Source organism: Onychomys torridus, chromosome 10, assembly GCF_903995425.1.
Source record: "Onychomys torridus chromosome 10, mOncTor1.1, whole genome shotgun sequence".
NCBI lineage: Eukaryota > Metazoa > Chordata > Mammalia > Rodentia > Cricetidae > Onychomys > Onychomys torridus.
Window position 1 is genome coordinate 45,036,672 of NC_050452.1, and position 20,984 is coordinate 45,057,655.

The window sequence follows — 20,984 nt, forward strand, 5'->3', positions numbered from 1 at the left end:
ATGGCTGGCCTGGAACTATGTAGACCAGGCTGGCCTCAAACATGGAGACTGTCCACCTCTGCACCCTCTGGTAATAGGATGGAAGCTATGTGCCACCATGTCTGGTACAGAAGAAAGAAGTTTGAAAATTTTAACTTGCAAGAATTATACTTGACTTTGAGTAGGTGAAAAGCTGCTTTGAAACTGTGATTAGTCTGCTGGCTCTCTCTCTGTATAAGTGATTGGCACCTGCATTATGACATGTGGCATCTAGAGTCTATGCCTCTGCAAAAGCGCAATTAGTGAACAGTGAATCTTTTAGCATCTTTCACAAATACTCATAATCACAAGTATAAAATAAAATGCAAATTTATTAGTGTAAGCAATCAGTCTTTAATTTTTTATGTATACTGTTCAGCATACTTAAAGGATGCTCTAAGTATATTTAATAATTTATAAGGGATGTACAGATAGCACCATTCCATTTTTATTTATAAACTACAGACAAAGGCCAGGAGTGGTGGTGTACACCTATAATTCCAGCATTTAAGAGGTAGAAACAGGAGGCCTGGGCCAGCCTGAGCTACATGAAACCCTACCTCAGACATCTAAAACAAAGGGAAACAGACAAATAAAAATAGAGATATAAAATAGCAATAGAAATTGAGATAGATGATTATGACTCCAACGAGCATCACAGGCATTGCCAGGCAGAACATGGTTGCAGTGGAACACAGAGGGAGGAGAGGTCCACTGGGTGGTTGCTAAGGCAGCAAATGGGGAAGTTTGTAGGGAAGTGAGAAGAAGAGAAGGCAGCGCCATCCACTTCACAGAGGGCTTCCTTCTCCCATCCAAGTACTAACCTGGCCTGACCCTGGTTAGCCTCTGAGATAGGAGCATTCAGGGTGGTGTGGCCATCCACAAAAGCTCTCCCTTCTAAGGACACAGCAGTTGTAGAAAGCCTTATCAAGAGCTCAAGAATTACATTTAAGGACTGGAACTGCAGTTTAGTGGTAGAGAGCATGCTCATCCATGGAGAGGCCCTGGGTTCAATTCCCAGAACCCCCCAAAACCAAAAAAGCATCTTTGTCCCTCACCTTCTCAAGAAAAACATATTTTTATTTGGGAATTATTTCCTCTCTGCTATGAACACCATGGCAAGGATATCTGTGGCAAAGAGTTAAAATTATTCTAAGAATCCTAAGTAACCAGTATGAAGGGGGAGGTTCAACAGACACAAAGCTGGAGAGAATTAAAATGGCCATAATCTTTGCAAAATAATCTTGAGAAGACAAGTCAAGAACCTTAAAAACACGAGGTCGCCCCAAGTCTCTGTCCCCCCAAAAGAATCATCTATGTATAAAGAGTTTGAGCCACAGGGAAGATTTGTTAAAGATGGTTAGGGGAAAATACTGTAACAATCTGAATATTTGTTAACAACAGGTATGTCCACACACAGAAGCATGTCAACCCATTTGGGGGTAAGGAGAGGCTGAGTCAGGTGACGTTGGCCACTCAAGCATGAGGACCTGAGTTTGAGTCTACAGCACTCCACTAAAGAATGCCTCTGTAACCGCAGTTTTTACTTACTGTGTTTTTCTTGTTTTGCTTTTCAAGACAGGGTTTCTCTGTGTAGCTCTGGCTGTCCTGGGTCTCGCTCTGTAGACCAGGCTGGCCTTGAACTCACAGAAATCCACCTGCCTCTGCCTCCCGAGCGCTGGGATTAAAGGCATGCACCACTACCGGCATACTGCACTTTTTATTATACCTTCGACTCTCCTCTAGTTGTACACAATAATGGTTTTCAGCTGGGCACATGGCTACATTCAGGTAGAGCTACATTCAAAGCCTCTCTTCTAACTAGCTGCGGCCAGCGGACTGAGTTTTCCCCAATGGAATAAGAGATACACGACCTGCATCATGTGTTTCACTCCCAGGCTTTTCTTTGCTCTTTTCCTCGGATGAGAATGGAGAGGGTTGCTGAGTAAGCTTTGGGCACACAGAAAGGAGAGTCCCCTAACTGTGGAGAAAGGCATATGGGCCTCTGAACGAACCTGTGAGGCAGAGGTCTATCTGCGCTTGGCCACTGGTCCGCCTGTCACCTGTGCTTCTCTGATAGTCTTTGACAAATCATTTTAGTCTATGGCCTATTAGCATACTCATTCCTAAAGTTCCATAACCAAATTACTTGGCCATGGGTCAGTGTGTGCTGTGTGTGTGTACAGACACATGTGTATAATTGTTTTCATTGCTGGTTCTAAAGCCTTAAAACCTCACTGTTCAGACTCAAATTGAATACAAGTAAAATTAAATGTGATCAGTAAGTATTATGCACAGATTCTTTTCCTTTAAAATCCTGGAGCTTAAAAGGCCAACCGTAGTTGGGAATAGTGGCGTAAGCCTGTAATCTCCACACTTGAGAGGCTAAGGCAAGAGGACTGAATTCAAGGCCAATCTGAACTATATATTAAGATGTTGCAGATCTTTGTGAATTGGAGGCCAGCCTGGTCTACCGAGCGAGATCCAGGAAGGGCGCAAAGCTACACAGAGAAATTGTCTTGAAAAAAACAAAAAACAAAACAACGAAAACAAAAAAAACCCCAAAAACCAAAAGATGTCATCTTAATATGGGGCTGGAGAAACAGCTCAGCAGTTAAGAGCACTTAATCCTCTGGCAGAAGACCCAGGTTCGATTCCCAGCACCCATGTGGCGACTCATCACTGTCTGCAACTCCAGGTCCAGGTGATCTGATGCCCTCTTCTGACTTTTATAGGCTCTTGCATACATATGGTGCTCATATGTACACTCAGGCACACACATAAAACAATGAGCAGGTTATATTTAGGAATATATATTTATATATACACACACACATATTTATATATACATGCAATAACAATGAAAAAAGAGGTCATGAAATTGACAGAGAGCAAGGAGAGTTATATGGGAGGGTTTGGAGGGAGGAAACGTAAGGGAGAAATGTTGTAATTATATTATAATCTCAAAAAAGGAATAAACAAACAAACAAACAAACAAACAAATAAACAAATAAATAAATATTTAAAAGATACTATCTTTAGAAAGGGGACGGGAAGGCAGAAGGAGTCTAGGATATCCAGAGTTGAAAGACAGAGTTGAAAGCCACCGGTATTTCAGTTCTAGGGGTTCTGGCGCCCTCTTCTGGCCTCTGTGGGAACCAGGCACACACATGGTACACATGCATACATGCAGGTGAACACTCATTCACATAAAATAAAATTAAAAATAGCTCTGCAAAAACTAAATGGGTTAACATATTGAAGGGCTTAGCACTGTCCCTCACAGTGACACTGAGGGAACTCTAGCTATGATTTTTAAGAGTTTAAATTGCAATAACATTTTGTATAAAACTGACTTTAAAAGTTCAAATATCCAAAATGTTAAGCTTCATAAATAAAACTTAATTTCTTTACTTAATAGGTGTCAAAAATGACCTAATTTTACATTAAGTCAAGTGATGTATACATCACTTATGCTATGATCTCATGATATTAGCTCTGGGCACCTTGCTGATGATGGTAAGAACTAGTCTGGAACTGAGATCTTAGAAATCTATCTCACCTAAGACATGAAAATTGTAATTTTGAAGTCCGAAATTCCTCATGCTAAATATTAAAACAAAACAAAGTTTACATTTCAGTACTGAAGTTGATCCCCCCAGAGAAAGTACAACTAGGCTAGAGAGCCGAGATGAAAGCTAAAAGATGAGAAGCGTTTAAATGGTTTAGAGCAACGGCAGAGAAAGAGGTCAGAGGCCAATGCCTGGGCAACCTTTCAGTCAGCACACAGCTGACAAAACATGCTCCTTGCATAGGAGACTGGCAGTCCCTGCCTCCAGCTACCCACATCCATGACAGGTGTAGGATCCTGATGATGCAAAACCACTCAGCTGACCTTCCGCTGTCCTAAAAACCCAAAGTTCTGTTTACGTTCTGATATCTGTATTGATGACTGTTCAAAGAAGAAACAACTTTGTTATATATGTGTCCTCATTGTATCTTAAATATTTTCAGATATCAACTTATAATATGCTCACAAGGTTTCCTAGTTCATCCTTGGCAAATATACACGAAAATAATTGCTCCGAGTTATGTGTAAGAATCTGATGAAGGTCACGGTAACTTCTTTGACAACAGTAGCAATGGGCTTTGATTTGCTTATAGCAGAAGCACAGCCACTGAGAACTTCGGCCATTGAAAAAGCTGAGGGCAACACATGTATCCCCGTGACATAGGTCAGAGACCCAGCCAGAGGACTGAGAGAAGGCATACAAACTGGATACACTTAGTCTAGGAGAAAATGGAGTCGGCAAGGCCAACTACATTCTAAACTCTGGACCATTTTTTCCCCAATAAGATTGAAATGTTAAACCATCAAGAATATGTAACTGCTCTTACATATCCCCCTGAGCTCTGAAAATCAGACATTTTCTTTTATTACATTTTACTATATAGATAGTATATTTTTTAAGTTGGGTCTCTGAAGTTGTGAACTGTCTACCTCTATCTTTCACTGTCTTCTGGATTAGCATTTTATTTTTATATTCCTATAAATAAAAATATCAATATAAGATTCTTGAAGAATATACAGTAGCTATCTCTAGGTCAAAACAAAAATCTTTTCTTTCATAACTAACACTTCACCAAAATAATTCAATGTGCATACAAAAAAGAGGATTAAATTTTAGTATTCGTTGGTTATATAAACACCTATAAGGAGTGTGTGTAAATTTCCCCAATATTACATATGTCATAAATTTTATGGTCACATAATTTCCCTGGGTAGTAGATAGATGTTAATAGTTTTATAACCTAAGCTGGTAAAGAAATGAATGTTTTATATTTTAAAATTATTTAAATACTCTTAATATATTGATTTTTCAAATGGAATGATTATTTACTTTCACACAAAAATTGATAAAAAATCATAAAATTAAAATTTTGATGTTTTCTTTATGGCAACAAGTTCCCCCTCAAAATATAATAGAATCATGTTTGTTCAGTTAAACTCAATATTAAAATTATCCATGGTTTCTCTTCCCTTAGGATAGGGAAGAAGCCAAGTCATGAAGTAATCAAAACATTGTTAATTAAACGCACTGTTTACCTAAGTGAAGACACTTTCCTCTCTCCATGATACAGATGGCTGGTCTATGTTTTACCCCTCCCAGGCCAGAATTCCATGTTCTGAAGGTTAGGGGGGAGAAGGTGGTGACAATCTCCAAGCATACACCATTGAACAGATTAGTGCGTTTGATCTCAATTCTTCAGGACGCCTACACTGACAATAACCAACTTAGAGATATAATAATCAAAACCTGCAAAGGAATTCCAGAGGGGAGAAAGCAACCAAATGCCCAATGAGAAGCTATTGGTGCCTTTAAGTACTTAGAAGTATTCTAGAGTGAAGATGAATCACAAAGGCGACTTTAACTTGCTCCACGGTATGTCAAACTGATGGAGAAAATCCACCTCCAAGATAAGAAGGATTCCAGGAGAAAAGGAATAAAACCATCATGAATTTTTTTCTTTATTGTATTTCTTCTAACTCATTCTCCTTATCTCTTTTTTTGTCAGTTGACCCCATCTAGCATCGCCCCTCCCCCATATTCCCTTAAACTTTCCTGAAAGATTATCTTTCCTTCCCTTAAACATGATTTCAGTGAAAAGTGAGGGTAACGAGAATTAGTAGGTGTTCCCTTGAACAAGACATGTTACTTAGTATTCTCTGACTTAGTCTGGAGGGCTGTACCACAGACAGGACAAAGAAATAACCACAGAAAAATAGTATTCACAACTAAAATGGTGCCAAAAATTGGGAACTACACTGTGTGTCTCTCTGTGTAAAACCCTTCACTCTCATCCCTTCAAAATGACTCCACAATCTACGCTAACCCAAAATATCACAAAGATTTATACTGTAGAAATGTCATGTAGTTTTACTGTAATATAGAAAGGCAGATGAATAACGCCAGGCAATGATGTCTAAAACTGCTCCTATGTATTATTTCCAAAGCACAGCCAGACCTATACATGAAACGCAAGGTGTTTCAAAATGAAAGCTACGTGTTGTCTTTAAATTTCACAGAATTAATGTTGAGACATTTTCCAAATCCTAGCAAACGCACATGTCCATACCAAGATGCTATTCATGTAACAGTACCCAGGAAGCAGGTGTACGTACAATCACAGTGCTTAGCTAGTGAATATTCAATTATTCTCAAATAACACAGAGAATGTACCCCACACCCCACCTCTGACGGTAAGAAAATAATCAACCTGCTCGAGCTGGAATCGGATTCATTTTCCTCTTCACTAGTGCCATCATCCACTTCTGGTCTCTCCAGCCAATGTGCACCTCCACAGTCTTCTGCGGTAAACTCAAATGCAGGGACTTCAGAGGTGGATGCCATTGGCCAAGAAGGTGAATTCTGAAAATCCAGTTGGCTGGACCTTCGGTAACCAATTGAAGCCAAAGGCAATTGTAGGTTACATGGATCTAAAAACTTTCTTCCACCGTTTGCTCCAGTCTGTCCTCGGTTCCAAAATTCTCCCTGCTGGCTGTCAACTGAAGAATTAGATGATGCTTGATGGCCAAACCACCTCCATCTGATTTTCAAAATCTGTTTCACATCAAACTCTTTACGAGAACCAGACATCCTCAGAGAAACCAAGTGATCGTCTAGGCAACGGGCAAAAAGCACGGCACACGGATTTGTGCATCCAACCAAGACAAGAGAAGTATATTTCCCGCTGTAGACACCAAACAGCTTCAAAGGAAAATAAATCGTTCATATATACATCTACATTTACTTTCATCCCAATATATCAGACTATAAAGAACAAAGGATAATGAATAAAGATGAACCGCGGTGGAACATTCCGGTTCAATCAGAGCAAACTCCGATCCACCTATCCTGAAGCACTTTCCCAGCTCCCTTTTCCCATGCAGACCCTCCGCTCTCACAAACACTGACAGCATTCATTAAAGTCCTTTCAAATGCAGAACACCACCCCCTTTTTCTCAACCACAAATGACAGAGACTGAGAGCACTATCCCGCTGCAGAACAGCAGCCTCTACTGCTCCGTGGGTTAACTCTTTTATTGCTGAAACAAGAAATGCATCCCAGGGTTTTCCTTTGTACGTAAAAATCACCAGTAGTTCCTGCTTTTAAACCACCATGTTCCTAGGTGAGATAACACAAAACAAGTTCTTTAGAAGGCATTTTAAGTGAGCGGAGTTTAAGGACTCTTGAGCTGTGTTGGACTGGGATGAGAAGGAAAGAGTCTAAGGTGGAGCTTTGGACCGCTACTTTCCTCCTCTGTTTCTTCTCTTCAGAAGGAAGGTACAGTGACACCCTGGGTAGGCATTCATTTGAACAAAGAACAATGAGAAAAACTAGAAGAAAAAGTTTGAAAACTACAAAGGACCAAAATATGTCAGTTTTACTCCTTTTTAAAAGAAATAGCCTGACACCAACACCGCTCTCTAATTAAAACAAGGCTGCTTCCATTCAGTTAGACACTGAGATCTCCTATTTAGAAAAGGCAAAGTGAGGCTCAAGAAGGCAGCCAAGGAGAAGTCGTCCTTGGCTGCAGGAGTGCCCTGGACAGCGTGCGCTGTACTTAAGAAGACAAAGCAGTGCTGTGGACATGGTCACCAGAGACTGATAGGGGAAAAAAAAAAACCAAAATTTAAAATACTAAATAGTTACTCTGAGTATTCTATTAGGCATGGAGAGAGGCAGAAATACACACATACCTAACCTCCTAAATGAGTAAATACAGTTACTGAAGCAAATAAAAAATATCTGATTAGTTTAAATATAAAACATTATAATGCTGTAATATTAAAAATTGGCAATCTGTAAATGCATAAGAGGATTTAAGTTTTCAGGGGGCTTAGTACTGATTGCATATCAAATAATTTAACACAAAGCTGTATCGACATTGGCTGACCAAAAGACAAAAGTCTGCTTGCTTTGGAGGCATAAAAATACTGTGAGGCCGGTACCTTAAACTCACATAGCCCCCGAAAATCAAAATGCTCAGAAAAACAGAATAAGGAGCATGAAAAGGCACACACAGTTCTGTCCTGAGCACTGTGGGGGACCCTTCCCTTCCACGAGCTTCTGAGTAGGAATGTCTCCGGACTGACATTAACCGACACTCATAAAAGCAGGAAGTGAGCAGGCTGACAAGGAAGGGTCCAGCCAGCCACACCTCGTCAATTTTAAGAACTGGAAAGAAAGTTAGCTGAGACAAAAATGTCCTGAGCTCAAAGTGGTATCGAGATATCAAACAGACTGCCCAGGAGAGCATCGCTTTCGAAAGTCAGTTTGGTGGTGGTAGGCGGCAAGCATCAGGCGGGAAATGACACCCTTCTCTGTCCTCACCTGTGCCAGACAACCTCCTGCCAATCCTCCACCATCTCCGCTCAACCCAGATTCACTACTAGCTACAACACTGGCACACTATTCCCTCAGTCAGTCTCTGTGATGTCAATCCCTCCTGTACAACACTGGGTTCCAATTTCCCAGGCTTTAAAATCCTACCCCTCTCTCAAGGTTCTACATCTTGCGCATTGCCACCCTTACAAACAACTCCTCCATCACTCTGGGCTTGTGGTTCCTAATGGAGGTAGCAATCTCCCCCCCCCCCCCCCCCCAACAAAAGTTTCTGCACACTGGAGCAGTAGCTTTCAGTGACTGGGATGACCAGAGTGCTATCGTCTTGAGAGGGCAGGTGCCAAAGATGACAACATCTTGCAAAGCACACTATACACAGATTCAATGGAAAATGATGATGCATAATAACCTTACCATACCATCACCCTCTTCATTCAAATCAAGAACGGGTCAACTTCTTCTAGGTGCAAGCATGCAAAAAAAAAAAAAAAAAAAAAAAAAAAAAAAAAAAAAATCTCTGACATCTTGGAGCTTTTCAAGATCATGAAATATCATGAAAAGAATAATTTATGTGTCATGTGTGATGAGTGTGTATGTGCATGTGTGCAGGCCAGAGCCAGGTATCAGGTGTCTATCATGCTCTGTACTATTGCCTAGAGATAGGGTCTCCCACTGACCCAGAAGCAGGCTGTTTTGGCTAGCTGGCTGGCAGGTGAGCTCTTGGGATCTATGCCTCTCCTCCAGTGCCAAGGTTACAGGTATGAACAGCCATGCTCAGCTTTTAACACGGGTGCTGGGAATTCGAACTAAGTCCTCAAGCTTACAGAGCAAACATTCTTACCACTGAGCCATATCTCTCCAGTCTCACAAAATACAATTTAATATATAATGATTTTACATAAGTGAAATTTTAAATTGGATTGAATCAATGTGAGAACATTTGCCAGTACTCTGAATTCCAGGAAATGCTATTTTTAAGAGTTGGAAGTGCTTTGATTGTTATCTTCTTTGGTGAATCATTGAAACCTGAACTCAACAGACAGTGGCTTTCATTAAGGACCACTGAGATGTGAGACATTTCTCAACAGGAATTCTCCATCAGAAGAAATTCAGACTTAAGGAGCCATGGAAGCTAAACTGTGGGGCCACACTCCTACTGCTTAAAAGGTCCAAAGGACCTTACATCAAAAAATTGGGCTACATATACATTGAATGTATATCTACTTAAACTAGCAGCTGTTATGAGTCAGCTGTTGGCCACTGAGACAGGCTCCATAGTTCTAAAGGGACACCAGGACTTGGGTTGCAGAAGGACAAACTGCACTTAACTGCTGCCATCATGACCAGGATTTAATCCCTCCTCCATTGTCTCACTCATAACACACACACACACACACACACACACACACACACACACACACACACACACAGGATTATTGCTAGAAGAGAGATCATACTGAATGTACAATCTGAACATTTTTCTTTTCCTTTTGAAAATTTTAAAATTATGTGTGGGTATATGTGTTTGGATGTGGGTATGTATACATGTGCACAGATGCCCTTGGAGGCCAGAAGTATAGGATCCCCTGGAGCTGGAGTTACCCCCTACCTGCGTCTGGGAACTGAACTCAGTCCTCCGGCAGCCAGCAGCCAGTGCTCTTAGCCATCTCTCTAACCCTGCATGTTGCTTTTCTTATATAATTTCACATTCGCATGGAGATATTAACTAACAACCTAACAGTGTCATGACATTTCATGCTTGTAAAACAATTCATTACTATCTCTTCAAGGTAGGCATGGTGACTCATCCTGCAAACTTCAGAACTAAGGAGGCTGAAGCAGGAGCATGGCCACGAATTTGAAGCCAGCTTGGGCTCCATCTCAAGTTCCAAGCCAGCCTTATCTATAGTATCAGATCCTGTCTTGAATAAAACCCAAACAAACCAGAACAAAAAGTTTCCTTGAAAATCATAGGCGTTAGGTTGACTCTGAGTTTTTGTTTGCTGTTAAGGCAACACTAAGTGTCCTGTGAGGCCTTTACGTCTACGCAACCTATTCCCAGGAGAATTGCTGCATTGGAGGACTACTCATGTCAAATTTGAGTAGCTTAACTTTCCTCAAATTCACATTTCAGGCGGAAAGAACTGCGCTCCTCTCATCTCCTTCCATAGGCCTGACATTGGCAATGAGTGTTCCCATTCTTTCAACTCTAGATGACTACTGGCCTTGAGCACAATTGTCTAGGTCCACTGGCCATTTCTGAACTAGCGAAATCTATTTTTTTCCAGAGGCCATTTGTCATTATTTATCTTCAAGTGAAGACTTGTTATATATTACACATTTTCAGACTGTATTGTTCTTGTTTTGGAATTTTTTTCTAGTTTATTTCCAGATGGACAGCAACTAGCTTTTGTACCCTCAAAAGCATGTTAGAATAACAAAAGTTTAAATCACAAGTGGAAAGCACAATGTATTTTCATGATATGAAGGAACCCTGTCCTGTAATTTTTGCTAAGATTCAGGGACAATGACCAACACTTCAATTATCTTTACACTTCTTCCCAAAGGTAACCACAACCCTTACGATAGATTCCTTTTCTCAAATGTATTCTGTTCATGATTGTCCTAAAATTTAATTCATAGACTGGGACTGGAAGTATAGCACATACAAAGTTCAATTTTTCCCACCACCACCAAAAACAATTGCTGTGGATATCGCTCTGCATAAATAAAATGCTGTTTGGCCAATGGCCAGGCAGGAAGTATAGGCGGGACAAGAGAGAAGAGAATTCTGGGAGGTGGAAGACTGGGGCGGAGGACACTGCCAGCATCTGCCATGACAAGATGTAAGGTACTGGTAAGCCACGAGCCATGTGGCAAAGTATAGATTAATTGAAATGGGTTAAATATAAGAGTAAGAGCTGGACAATGATAAGCCTGAGCTAATGCCCAAACAGTTTAAATAATATAAATGTCTATATGTTTATTTTATAAACGGGTTGTTGGACTAACAGGGCTTGGTGGGGGCTGGAGAGAAGGTCACCAACTACAATCAATCTGTTGTTTGTACCATTTAATGGAAAGTTTTTATGACTATATGATATTATAAACATACATACACATATATAGCCACTAAAATCCTTCAATTGCTGACAATTGTTTCTAGTTTTAAACTTTTGTCAGTACTGCTGCTATGAACATTCCTGTGTATGTGGTCTGGCACACACACACACACACACACACACACACACACATTATAGTTATGTATGTGTGTGTGGGGGGGCTACTACGTTATGAGGTATACATGTGCCACCAATTTACACTCTTAAAAGCAGAACATAAAAACTCCCACTACTCTATTGTCATAGTTAGGGTTCCTATTGCTGTGAAAAGACCATGACCTTGGCAACTCTTATAAAGAAAACATTTAGTTGGGGTGGCTCCTTTACAATTTCAGAGGTGCAGTCTGTTATCATCACGGCAGGGAGCATGGCAGCGTGGAGGCAGATGTGGTGCTGGCTACATCTTGGCTTGCAAGCAATAGGAAGTCGACTAAGACACTGGGTGATATAGGAAAGCTCAAAGCCCGCCCCCACAGTGACACACTTCCTCCAGCAAGGCCACACCCATTCCAACAAAGCCACACCTCCTAATAGTGCCGCTCCCTATGAGATTATGGGGGCCAGTTACATTCAAACCACCACATCTATGTAGCCAACATTCATAATCAGTCTTTTTTTTTTAAAGATTATTTTATTTTTAACTATATGAATATGTAGGTGTATGCAGTGCCTGCAGAGGCCAGAAGAGGGTGTTGAATCCCTGGAGCAGGAGTCAGGTACTGAGACTTGAGCTCAGGTCCTCTGAAAGAGCAGTGCACACCCTTCACCTCTGCCATCTCTCCAGCCCTCCAGTCTCCAGTCTTTTTACTGTTGGTCAGTTTGTTGGGTATGTAGAGTTTGTTTTTTGTGACATTTGATTATGAGTGACAGTGAGCAGTTTTTCATTTTAATTCATTTTTCAGTTGTCAAATCGGATGCTTAAGGTCTCTTGCTCTCTTTTCTTTGTGGAAGCTGTTAAATTCCCCATATTCCCTTTATGGTAAGCTGAGCACTAATGAGGCTATGCCGTGAAACTCAGCAATCCTTCTCTCCTTCCTTCCTTCCTTCCTTCCTTCCTTCCTTCCTTCCTTCCTTCCTTTCTCTGTCTCTCTCTCTTTCTTTCTTTTCTTTCTTTCTGAGGCATGGTCTCACTATGTAGTCCTCGCTGGCCTGGAACTCAATATGTTGACCAGGCCCACCTCTAACTCATAGAGATCCACCTCTCTCTGATCCACATAAACTTTCATCTCCTTCCCACCAGCTTTCACTTCACAACATAAGACTGTTTCAGCCCAACACCCAGCTCTGATGAGAAGTACTCACTAAGCTGGAGGAAGTGCTCAGTAGTAGGGCACTTGCTTAGCATGTGAAAGGCAATAGGTTCAATCAGAAGTACCTCCCCCAATACACCGTATTGTTAAATGATCAGAAGAGGCTTCACTAATTAATCTATGTTTGTAACTTTGATCCCTTATAATCCTCTACCCCCGACCTTCCTATATTTTTCACGGCACTCACCACTACCTGGCATTGCTATGTATTTGCTTATTGTCTATAACCTCACTACAAGGTAAGTCCCAGTAGAATTGTTGTCTGGAATCATCACTGTGGTCCTAGCACTTGGCAAAGAGTCATGCCAATAAATAGATCTACAGTGAATGAACCCAGCAATCATAGCAACAATAAAAACATGCATCTACAGTGCATATTTCAACTCTAAAATAAATTAATAACATCCTATTTTAAAAATATGAGAGGACCATTTACCTTTGGTGACAAGATCTTTTTTGTTGCTGTTGTTGTTGTTTTTTTTGTTTGTTTTTTTGTTTTTCAGGGTTTTGTTTTATAGGGTTTCTCCGTGTAGCTTTGGTACCTGTCCTGGATCTTGCTCTGTAGACCAGGCTGGCTTTGAACTCACAGAGATCTGCTTGGCTTCTGCCTCCCAAGTGCTGGGATTAAAGGCGTGCACCACCCGGTCTAGTGACAAAGTCTTTTAAATACTGTTTCAACTAGAGAGGAAAATCACAGCTTGGCATTCTAAACCTGTCTTTTCCAATTGCATCCTTGAGGTATTACACTTTCATCAAACTGATCACACTTCATACCTCGTTCCTTTTATCTCAACAGCTTTGCTTCAGTTCAAGTTAAACTTCAGATACAGAAGTTGGTGCATTGTTTAAAACAGATAATGGGTCTATTATGAATACATTTGTCAAAAAGTAATTAAGAACCTGCCTGAAACATCTGCTTCAAAGCTGCTCAAATGCTGGACTGTGAACAGATGTCACTGTTCAGTATTACAATAAAAACAAGAACACGTTACTAAGAGTGCAGAGATCACACTCCCAAGGTGTGGCTTTTAAACTCTGCCTTTGGAGCTTAATGCCCAGGCCTTAGAGGTATAATACATTTTGTATGTTCTTTTCCATTCTTTTTTTTTTTTGAGTTGAGGATTGAACCCTGGGCCTTGCGCTTGCTAGGCAAGCTTACCACTGAGCTAAATCCCCAACCCCTTTTTCCATTCTTTATTGTCTTGTTTTTTAGCTCTGATTTCACTCATTTAAAATCACTGGTACTTGATCATTGGCTTACATAATAAATCATTATTATAAAAATCTCACTGTGCTTAAGCGGTTTTAATAGATAGTATCTATGAATAACCAGTTTTAATGGGTCTGTCTTAGAGATTTAAATGTGTAACACATGATGAAAACCTTCAGCAGCAGCTGGGCGGTGGTGGTGCACACCTTTAATCCCAGCACTCGGGAGGCAGATGCAGGCAGATCTCTGTGAGTTCGAGGCCAGTCTGGTCTACAGAGTGAGTTCCAGGAAAGGCGCAAAGCTACACAGAGAAACCCTGTCTTGAAAAACCAAAAACCAAACCAAACCAAAACAAAACCTCAGCAGCTGAAGGAGTAGCTCCCTCGGTGGTTAAGAGTCCTTTCTGCTCTTTCAGAAGAACCAAATTCAGTACCCAGCACCCATGTTAGGCAGCTCACAACCACCAGTAACTCCAACTCCAGGGGATCCAGCGCCCTCTTCTGGCCACCATCGGCATCTGCACACCTGCATTCACTTAACATAGATGCACACATGCACATAAATAACAAAAAAATAAATCTTTGAAAAAAAAACCAGTTTTTTATGTGTATGTGTGTTTTGTTTTTGTTTTTTCAAGACAGGGTTTCTCTGTGTAGTCCTGGCTGTCTTGGAACTCACTCTGTAGACCAGGCTGGCCTCGAACTCAGAGATTCACCTGCCTCTGCCTCCTGAGTCCTGGCTTTAAAGACGTGTGCCGCCATGCCCAGCTAAGGAGGAGGATCTGAAGATGGTGATTTAGAGACAGGCTTCAAGATGAATTACAGATTGGTGAGAATGGTCTCCCGAGGGAAGGTGCTGTGAGCAGAGAAAACAGACAATGACGGGAGAGAAGCAGTTTAAACTTGGTTGCAAGCAACAAGATTGGAAAGGGAGACACACGTTAAAATACAGTGTTAGAGAGTCTGACTAGATTGTTGGTGGCTAACCTAGAGGGAGCCAAAGGTGTGTTCAGGCCTGTGTGATTGGGAATTAGGGCAACAAAGACAAGGAAATGAGAGACAGGTTTGGAAGGACACAGTGTTGCTCCGAACTAATAAATAATAATAAACGTGCAACTACATTATTCAGGGTTCTCTAAAGGCACAGGGCCGATAGGATGAACATATGTAGTAAACGGGGATTTAGTACAGCAGCTTGCAGGATGTGATCTGGAACGGCCGAGAACTTGGAAGTTGTTCAAGCTATAAGGTCTCAGCAGTCTCGACCCGGTGCCAGAGTCCTGGAGAGCTGCTGGTCTTTTGACTATGCTGGAATCCAGAAGTAGGTTCTAACACCAGTGAAGGAGTGCCAGAGCAAAGGGAGAGATGGACTTGCCAGGGAAAGTGAAGGTAAGCATTGGCAAAGCAAACTTTCTCTCCTCTATGTCCTTTTAGCTAGGCTGCCTCCTGAAAGGTGCTGCCCAGATTTAGGGCTGGCCTTCCTGCTCCAGATAATCTGATCTAGAAAATCCTTCACAGGCGTGTCCAGCATCTTAGGTTTTAATTGATTCCTGATATAGGCAAGTTGACAACCAAGATTAGCCATCACAAGTCTACCATTTGCCAACCTGACACACAATCATATCTTACGCCATGATTAATTTCCAGATGGAAACAATAACCAGGTCACAATTTTCCCTAACATGATACGACTACTCCATGTACAACAGCAAGTGCATTATGTGCTTTAGAATAGGTAGCAAAATCCCTTGAGGAATGCTTAGCCTTTCAGTGTCTCAAAACGTAAATGTGGCAGCAAGGCGTAGTGATACACACCTTTAATCCCAGCACTCAGGAGGCAGAGACAGGTGGATCTCTGGGAGTCTGTGGCCAATTTGGTCTACACAGAGAGTTCCAGGACAGCCAGGGCTATACAGAAAGACTCTGTCTCAAATCAAAAACCAAACAAACCACACCAAAAAAACCCTCTTAAATATGATAAACACTTAACCATTGATATCTCGGTTAATGTTACATTATGTGATTAAAAAAACAGAGGAAAGCAAACACAAATACTGGACACACACACACACACACACACACACACACACACACACACACACCTACCTGTTTTTAACAAAAATAGGACCAATATGCTCCTGTCATTTACAGTCCTCATTTCTGAAACTGGTCACATGGCCTTAGCTAATAATTAGAACTCCCTTCCTCTACTACCCATTCTGTATTTCCTCCACCCTCAGCAAGCACCTCTGCAGCTCTTGGTTCCTTCTCTAGAGGAGTGACCCACACCTTCATCCCTGAAGGGTCTGTGCACTCTGCTATCCTGCCTGATTAGATTGCTGCAGTTTCCCATCGACTTTAGTCACAGGACATGGCAGCACCAAGAGACGCCCTAAAGGAGCTCCTGCATTCCAGGCATAGTCTTCGTCACCTCCACTGTGGAGAAGCAGTCCAGTTTCCCCTTGGTAATCTGGATCTATCACCCCTCTCAACGCTGTAACGCCTTTCTTAGCCTGTGGGCTTAAGGGCACCAGAAGCCCAGAGTGACCTGGGGAAGTCTGAGCTTCCTGTTCAGTGGAATGTTTGTTTTACCTCCAGGCAGGAGTGCTCCCCTGTCTGGAACCAAAACTTCTAGGCCAGCAGAACTTAGGGTCACAGGAACAGGGGAAAAAATTTCCCTAGTGGTCACTAGGAATGATTCCCATTTCCACACCTTAGTTCCTGGACCTGAAAATTCTGGGAGAAACTACCATATACTGGACACTGATTCAAAACACATATTACCTTCTAGTGAACTCTCCCCCGGGTCTCCAGGCTGCTGCAACCTAATTGCTCCTGTAAATGTGTCTTTAAAAGGTCATTCTGCCATTCTATCAAGGCAGCTGTTCTTTGGTAGGGAACAAGTTAAGACCAGTGGATGTCATGAGCATGGGCCCATTTGAAAAGAATTATCCACATGCTTCTTCCCCAAATGTCTTACCAGTTTCCCAATCATGATCTTTCCAAGTCATTGACCATCCAACCAATCCATGGCTACAGCTCCATGAATCAGTGAACAACCACACACCTGACCATTTCTCCTTTTTTTTTTTTCAAGACAGGTTTTCTCTGTGTAACAGCTCTGGCCATCCTGGAACTCGCTTTGTAGACCAAGCTGGTTGCCTCCTGAGTACTGGGATTAAAGGTGTGCACCACTATCACCCGCCTCCATTTCGCTTTCTTAGTAAAATGTATAACTATGTACATTTGCCTGAAGTTTTGCCCACCTTGAAGGTTTCCCTTCACCAGAATCTTTCAGGATTGTTCCAGAAAGGGTTTGTAATGCTGTAGCTGTCCACTTGTGTGTGGTGCCTGCAAATTGTGCAGAACCATCCAGGTCCTAGTCTCCCCTTCCTCAGCTAATTAATCACAGGGCATACTCCATGAGGCTGTAGGTGCATGCTTGGAAGCAGAAGGCATTGGAACAGGAGTAGAATAGGCATTTGGGCAACTTCTTCATGTAGCTTGTTGGGACCCCCAGGACTTGGTTCGTACAACATGTACATCCCTTCCATTTGATAATGGATTGCTGCTGTGCCCACCCTACTTTATGGTTTAGTGGAGTAGATAATACCTAGCTCATGGTGGGCAGCTCAGGTCACACTGTCAAATGCTGGTCTCACTGAGGCCCAATAGCAGGCTAAGAGCTGTTTCTCAAAGGGAAAATAATTGTCTGCAAATAGGGGTAAAGTCTTGCTCCAAAATCCCAAGGATCTCTGCTATGATTCACCTATAGGGGCCTGCCAGAGACTCTGAATAGCATCCCTATCTGCCTCTGACATGTCAGGTACCAGTAGGTACCAGTAGGTCTCCTGGAGCACATGGTCCAAATGGTAGAGTAGCCTGCACAGCAGCCTGGACCTGTTGAAGAACCTTCTCATGTTCCAGGCCCCACACAAAGCTAGCAGCTTTTGGAGTCACTTGGTGTATGGCCGGAGTATCACATGCAAGTGAGGAATGTGTTGCCTCTAGAATCCAAATAAGGCCCACCAAATGTTATGGTTCTTTCTAGGTGGTGGGAGGGCCCAAGTGTAATGACGTACCTTTCCCCTTTGAAGGAACATCTCTGCATACTCCACACCACTGGCTTTCTAGAAATTTGACAGAGGTAGAAGCCCCTTGAATTTTGGTTGGATTTCTTTCCCATCCTCAAATGCACATATACTTTACCAACAAGTCAAAGTGGTTGCTACTTCCTGCTTGCTCACTTGGGTCAATCAGCATAATGTCATCAATATAGTGGGCCAGTATGCCACTTTTGTGGAAGAGACAGACAAGATCTCTCTGAACTAAGTCAGGACACAGAGATGGAGGGTTAATATACCCTTGAGGTACAATGGTAAAATTGCTTCTGGTGGTCCTTATGGACAAGTACTGAGAAAAGAGTATTTGCTAGATCAGGAACAGCTGCATACCAGGGAGTGGAACGTGGTGGTTTGGATGAGAAGCGTCCCCCACAATCTCAGGTGTTTACACTTGGTCCCTGGACTGTGGCACTGTTTGGGGATGTGTCTGTGGTGCAGTCTTGCTGGAGGAAGTACATCACCAGACAAGCTTTTAGATTTAACAGGCTTCATCATTTCAGTCCATTTCCTCTGCTTCTTGCCTGTGGTTCAAGATGTGATAGCTCAGCTTGCTTTCTTTCTTTCTTTCTTTCTTTCTTTCTTTCTTTCTTTCTTTCTTTCTTTCTTCCTTCCTTCCTTCCTTCCTTCCTTCCTTTCTTTCTCTCTCTCTCTCTCTCTCTCTCTTTCTCTCTCTGGTTTTTCAAGACAGGGTTTCTCTGTAGCTTTGGAGCCTGTCCTGGAACTTGCTTTGTAGCCCAGGCTGGCCTTGAACTCACAGGGATCCGCCTGGCTCTGCCTCCTGGGTGCTGGGATTAAGGGTGTGCACCACCGACACTCGGCTAGAGCGCTCAGCTTTCTATTCCTGCCGCCATACCTGCCACTTGGCTCCATGATGAATTCCTATCCCTCTGGAGCCAGAAGCCCTAAACTGCTTTTTACATAAGTTGTCTTTGACTGTAGCTTTCACGCCATCGAGAAGTCAGGAACTGATATTTAACTTAAAAGTTGCTGGAGAAATGGCTCAGTGGTTCAGAGCACTCAGATGCTCTTCTAGAGGACCTGGATTTGATTCACAGTGACTCACAACCATTTGTCTGCAACTCCAATTCCAGGGGTCCAATGCCCTCGTCTAGCCTCTGTGGGCACCAGGCATGCACACAGTACACAGACATACATGCAGGCAAAATGCCCTTACCCATAAAAAATAAAAATAAATACTTCTCAAAAACTGCAATACAGTACAATAAAGGCATACAAGGCATTCACAGGATAAGCTACGATAGGCAAGCCGAGACAGCTGCAGAGGTCAAAGGTGTATTTCCAGTCAACCCGGAGCTATTAGTGGAGTGCAAGCCCCCTCAGTGGATGAAGCTAATGGCAAAGTCAGCAGTCATAAGACTACACTTATGTGCCACTAATGACATCATTTTAATTTGAATATGTAAATGCACACTCATTCACCTCTTTTGGTGTAGAGCTAATGCCCTGTGTTCAATATTCATCTCCTCCTGAGTGTGGGTCTTCTTACTGCAGAAGCCATACATGATTCTTTATGTATGATTTTTACTTACGGTTTCAATAATGGAGAGAGAACTCAAAAGCATTTCTGAAAGAGTATGAATACAGAATAACCTGATCATTATTAAATAAATCTCATGTTAGACTATAAATGAAACTCATTGCTTCCTTAGAGGAGAGCGTCTTAGGAAAAGCCAGCTGACCCGAACAGAGCACTCAGTGATGTGGCTCATCTGTATTCTTGTCTGAGATCCTTAATGGCCCATGGCCTTTGACAGGGACAACTTAGGGCTTTGATGACTTTTCTCGTCACCATTTATAATTATCCAGCCTTCATTAAACTTGACAGCAAACTTTAAATAGCTCATTTATATTGAAACATCTCAAAACACTTAACTTAATTTTTATGGAATTCTCTTTCTAGTCATTTAGATATTTACTGATTTTTACCATTACTCTAACTTTTGTAGCTGCTAAAAATAAGCTTGTGAATGAGCATAATCAACTTTCAGTACCCAACACGTGTGTACCTGCTAGGGAGGAGCCACTGAGCTGTGGGTGATCCTGGGCCTGTGGGATCAATGCATACATTTCCCAGAGGGTGTTTGGTTGCAGCAAAGAATCAGTTCAGAAGGAGCTGGTTGAGGGTTCTGTTGTTATTTTCTGACATTATCACTTAATGGTAGACTAAGATATATGGTAGACGGAGCCTGGGTCAATAGCTAAACCATTCAATGTGAGCAACCCACCCCCTTGTTCCTTAGTGTTCTCTTTGCAAAATAAGACTCTGGATTTGGGACTGCAACTGTTTCCTAAGTGCCTCAATATATATAAGACATGTGAAATACTTTATAGTGATGAGTGGATGGGTATGGTGGGTAAGACATTCACTTGTCATAAAACCTAGAAAACAGACACCCTGTCCCTACCTTATAGACGAAGACACTGAAGTGGGGGATGGCTGGATGCTTCCATGAATACAGCTGGTGAGTACAGGGTTCCATACAGTTTCAAGGGCACCATGCTGCCACTTGCATTCAAAATAATGTCATCTGCTGCACATGCCTCCTTTATGGGTAGGTCCTTATGCCCTACTGTAGCAAAGAGGAAGCAGATCCAGAGCGTCATGTGCAGCAGAGAACAGCAAACCGAACTGAAACTGTTTGCCAGTGTGACCGGATTAAACCACTGGCCAACAGAGCACCGAACGCATGCCTGAAGGATATGAGCACTCCTTAGACAAAAGTACCCTCTGAAATCATCACAGGTGTAATTAAAAAGGAAAATGGAACCAG

The 20,984-nt window shown here is 42.1% G+C and overlaps 1 protein-coding gene across 2 annotated transcripts in view; it reads right to left on the reverse strand.

The window, feature by feature from the left end:
• Klhl5 (kelch like family member 5) overlaps positions 1-20,984 on the reverse strand; it is a 65,774-nt gene that overhangs the window by 33,821 nt on the left and 10,969 nt on the right. The window contains exon 2 of one of the 2 annotated variants that reach the window (XM_036201002.1): positions 6,298-6,788. The exons of the other annotated variant lie outside the window; for it this stretch is intronic. Coding sequence (XP_036056895.1) covers positions 6,298-6,677 — 380 coding nt within the window. The 5' untranslated portion in view covers positions 6,678-6,788. The remainder of the gene's footprint in view (positions 1-6,297; positions 6,789-20,984) is intronic. 2 annotated transcript variants of the gene reach the window in all.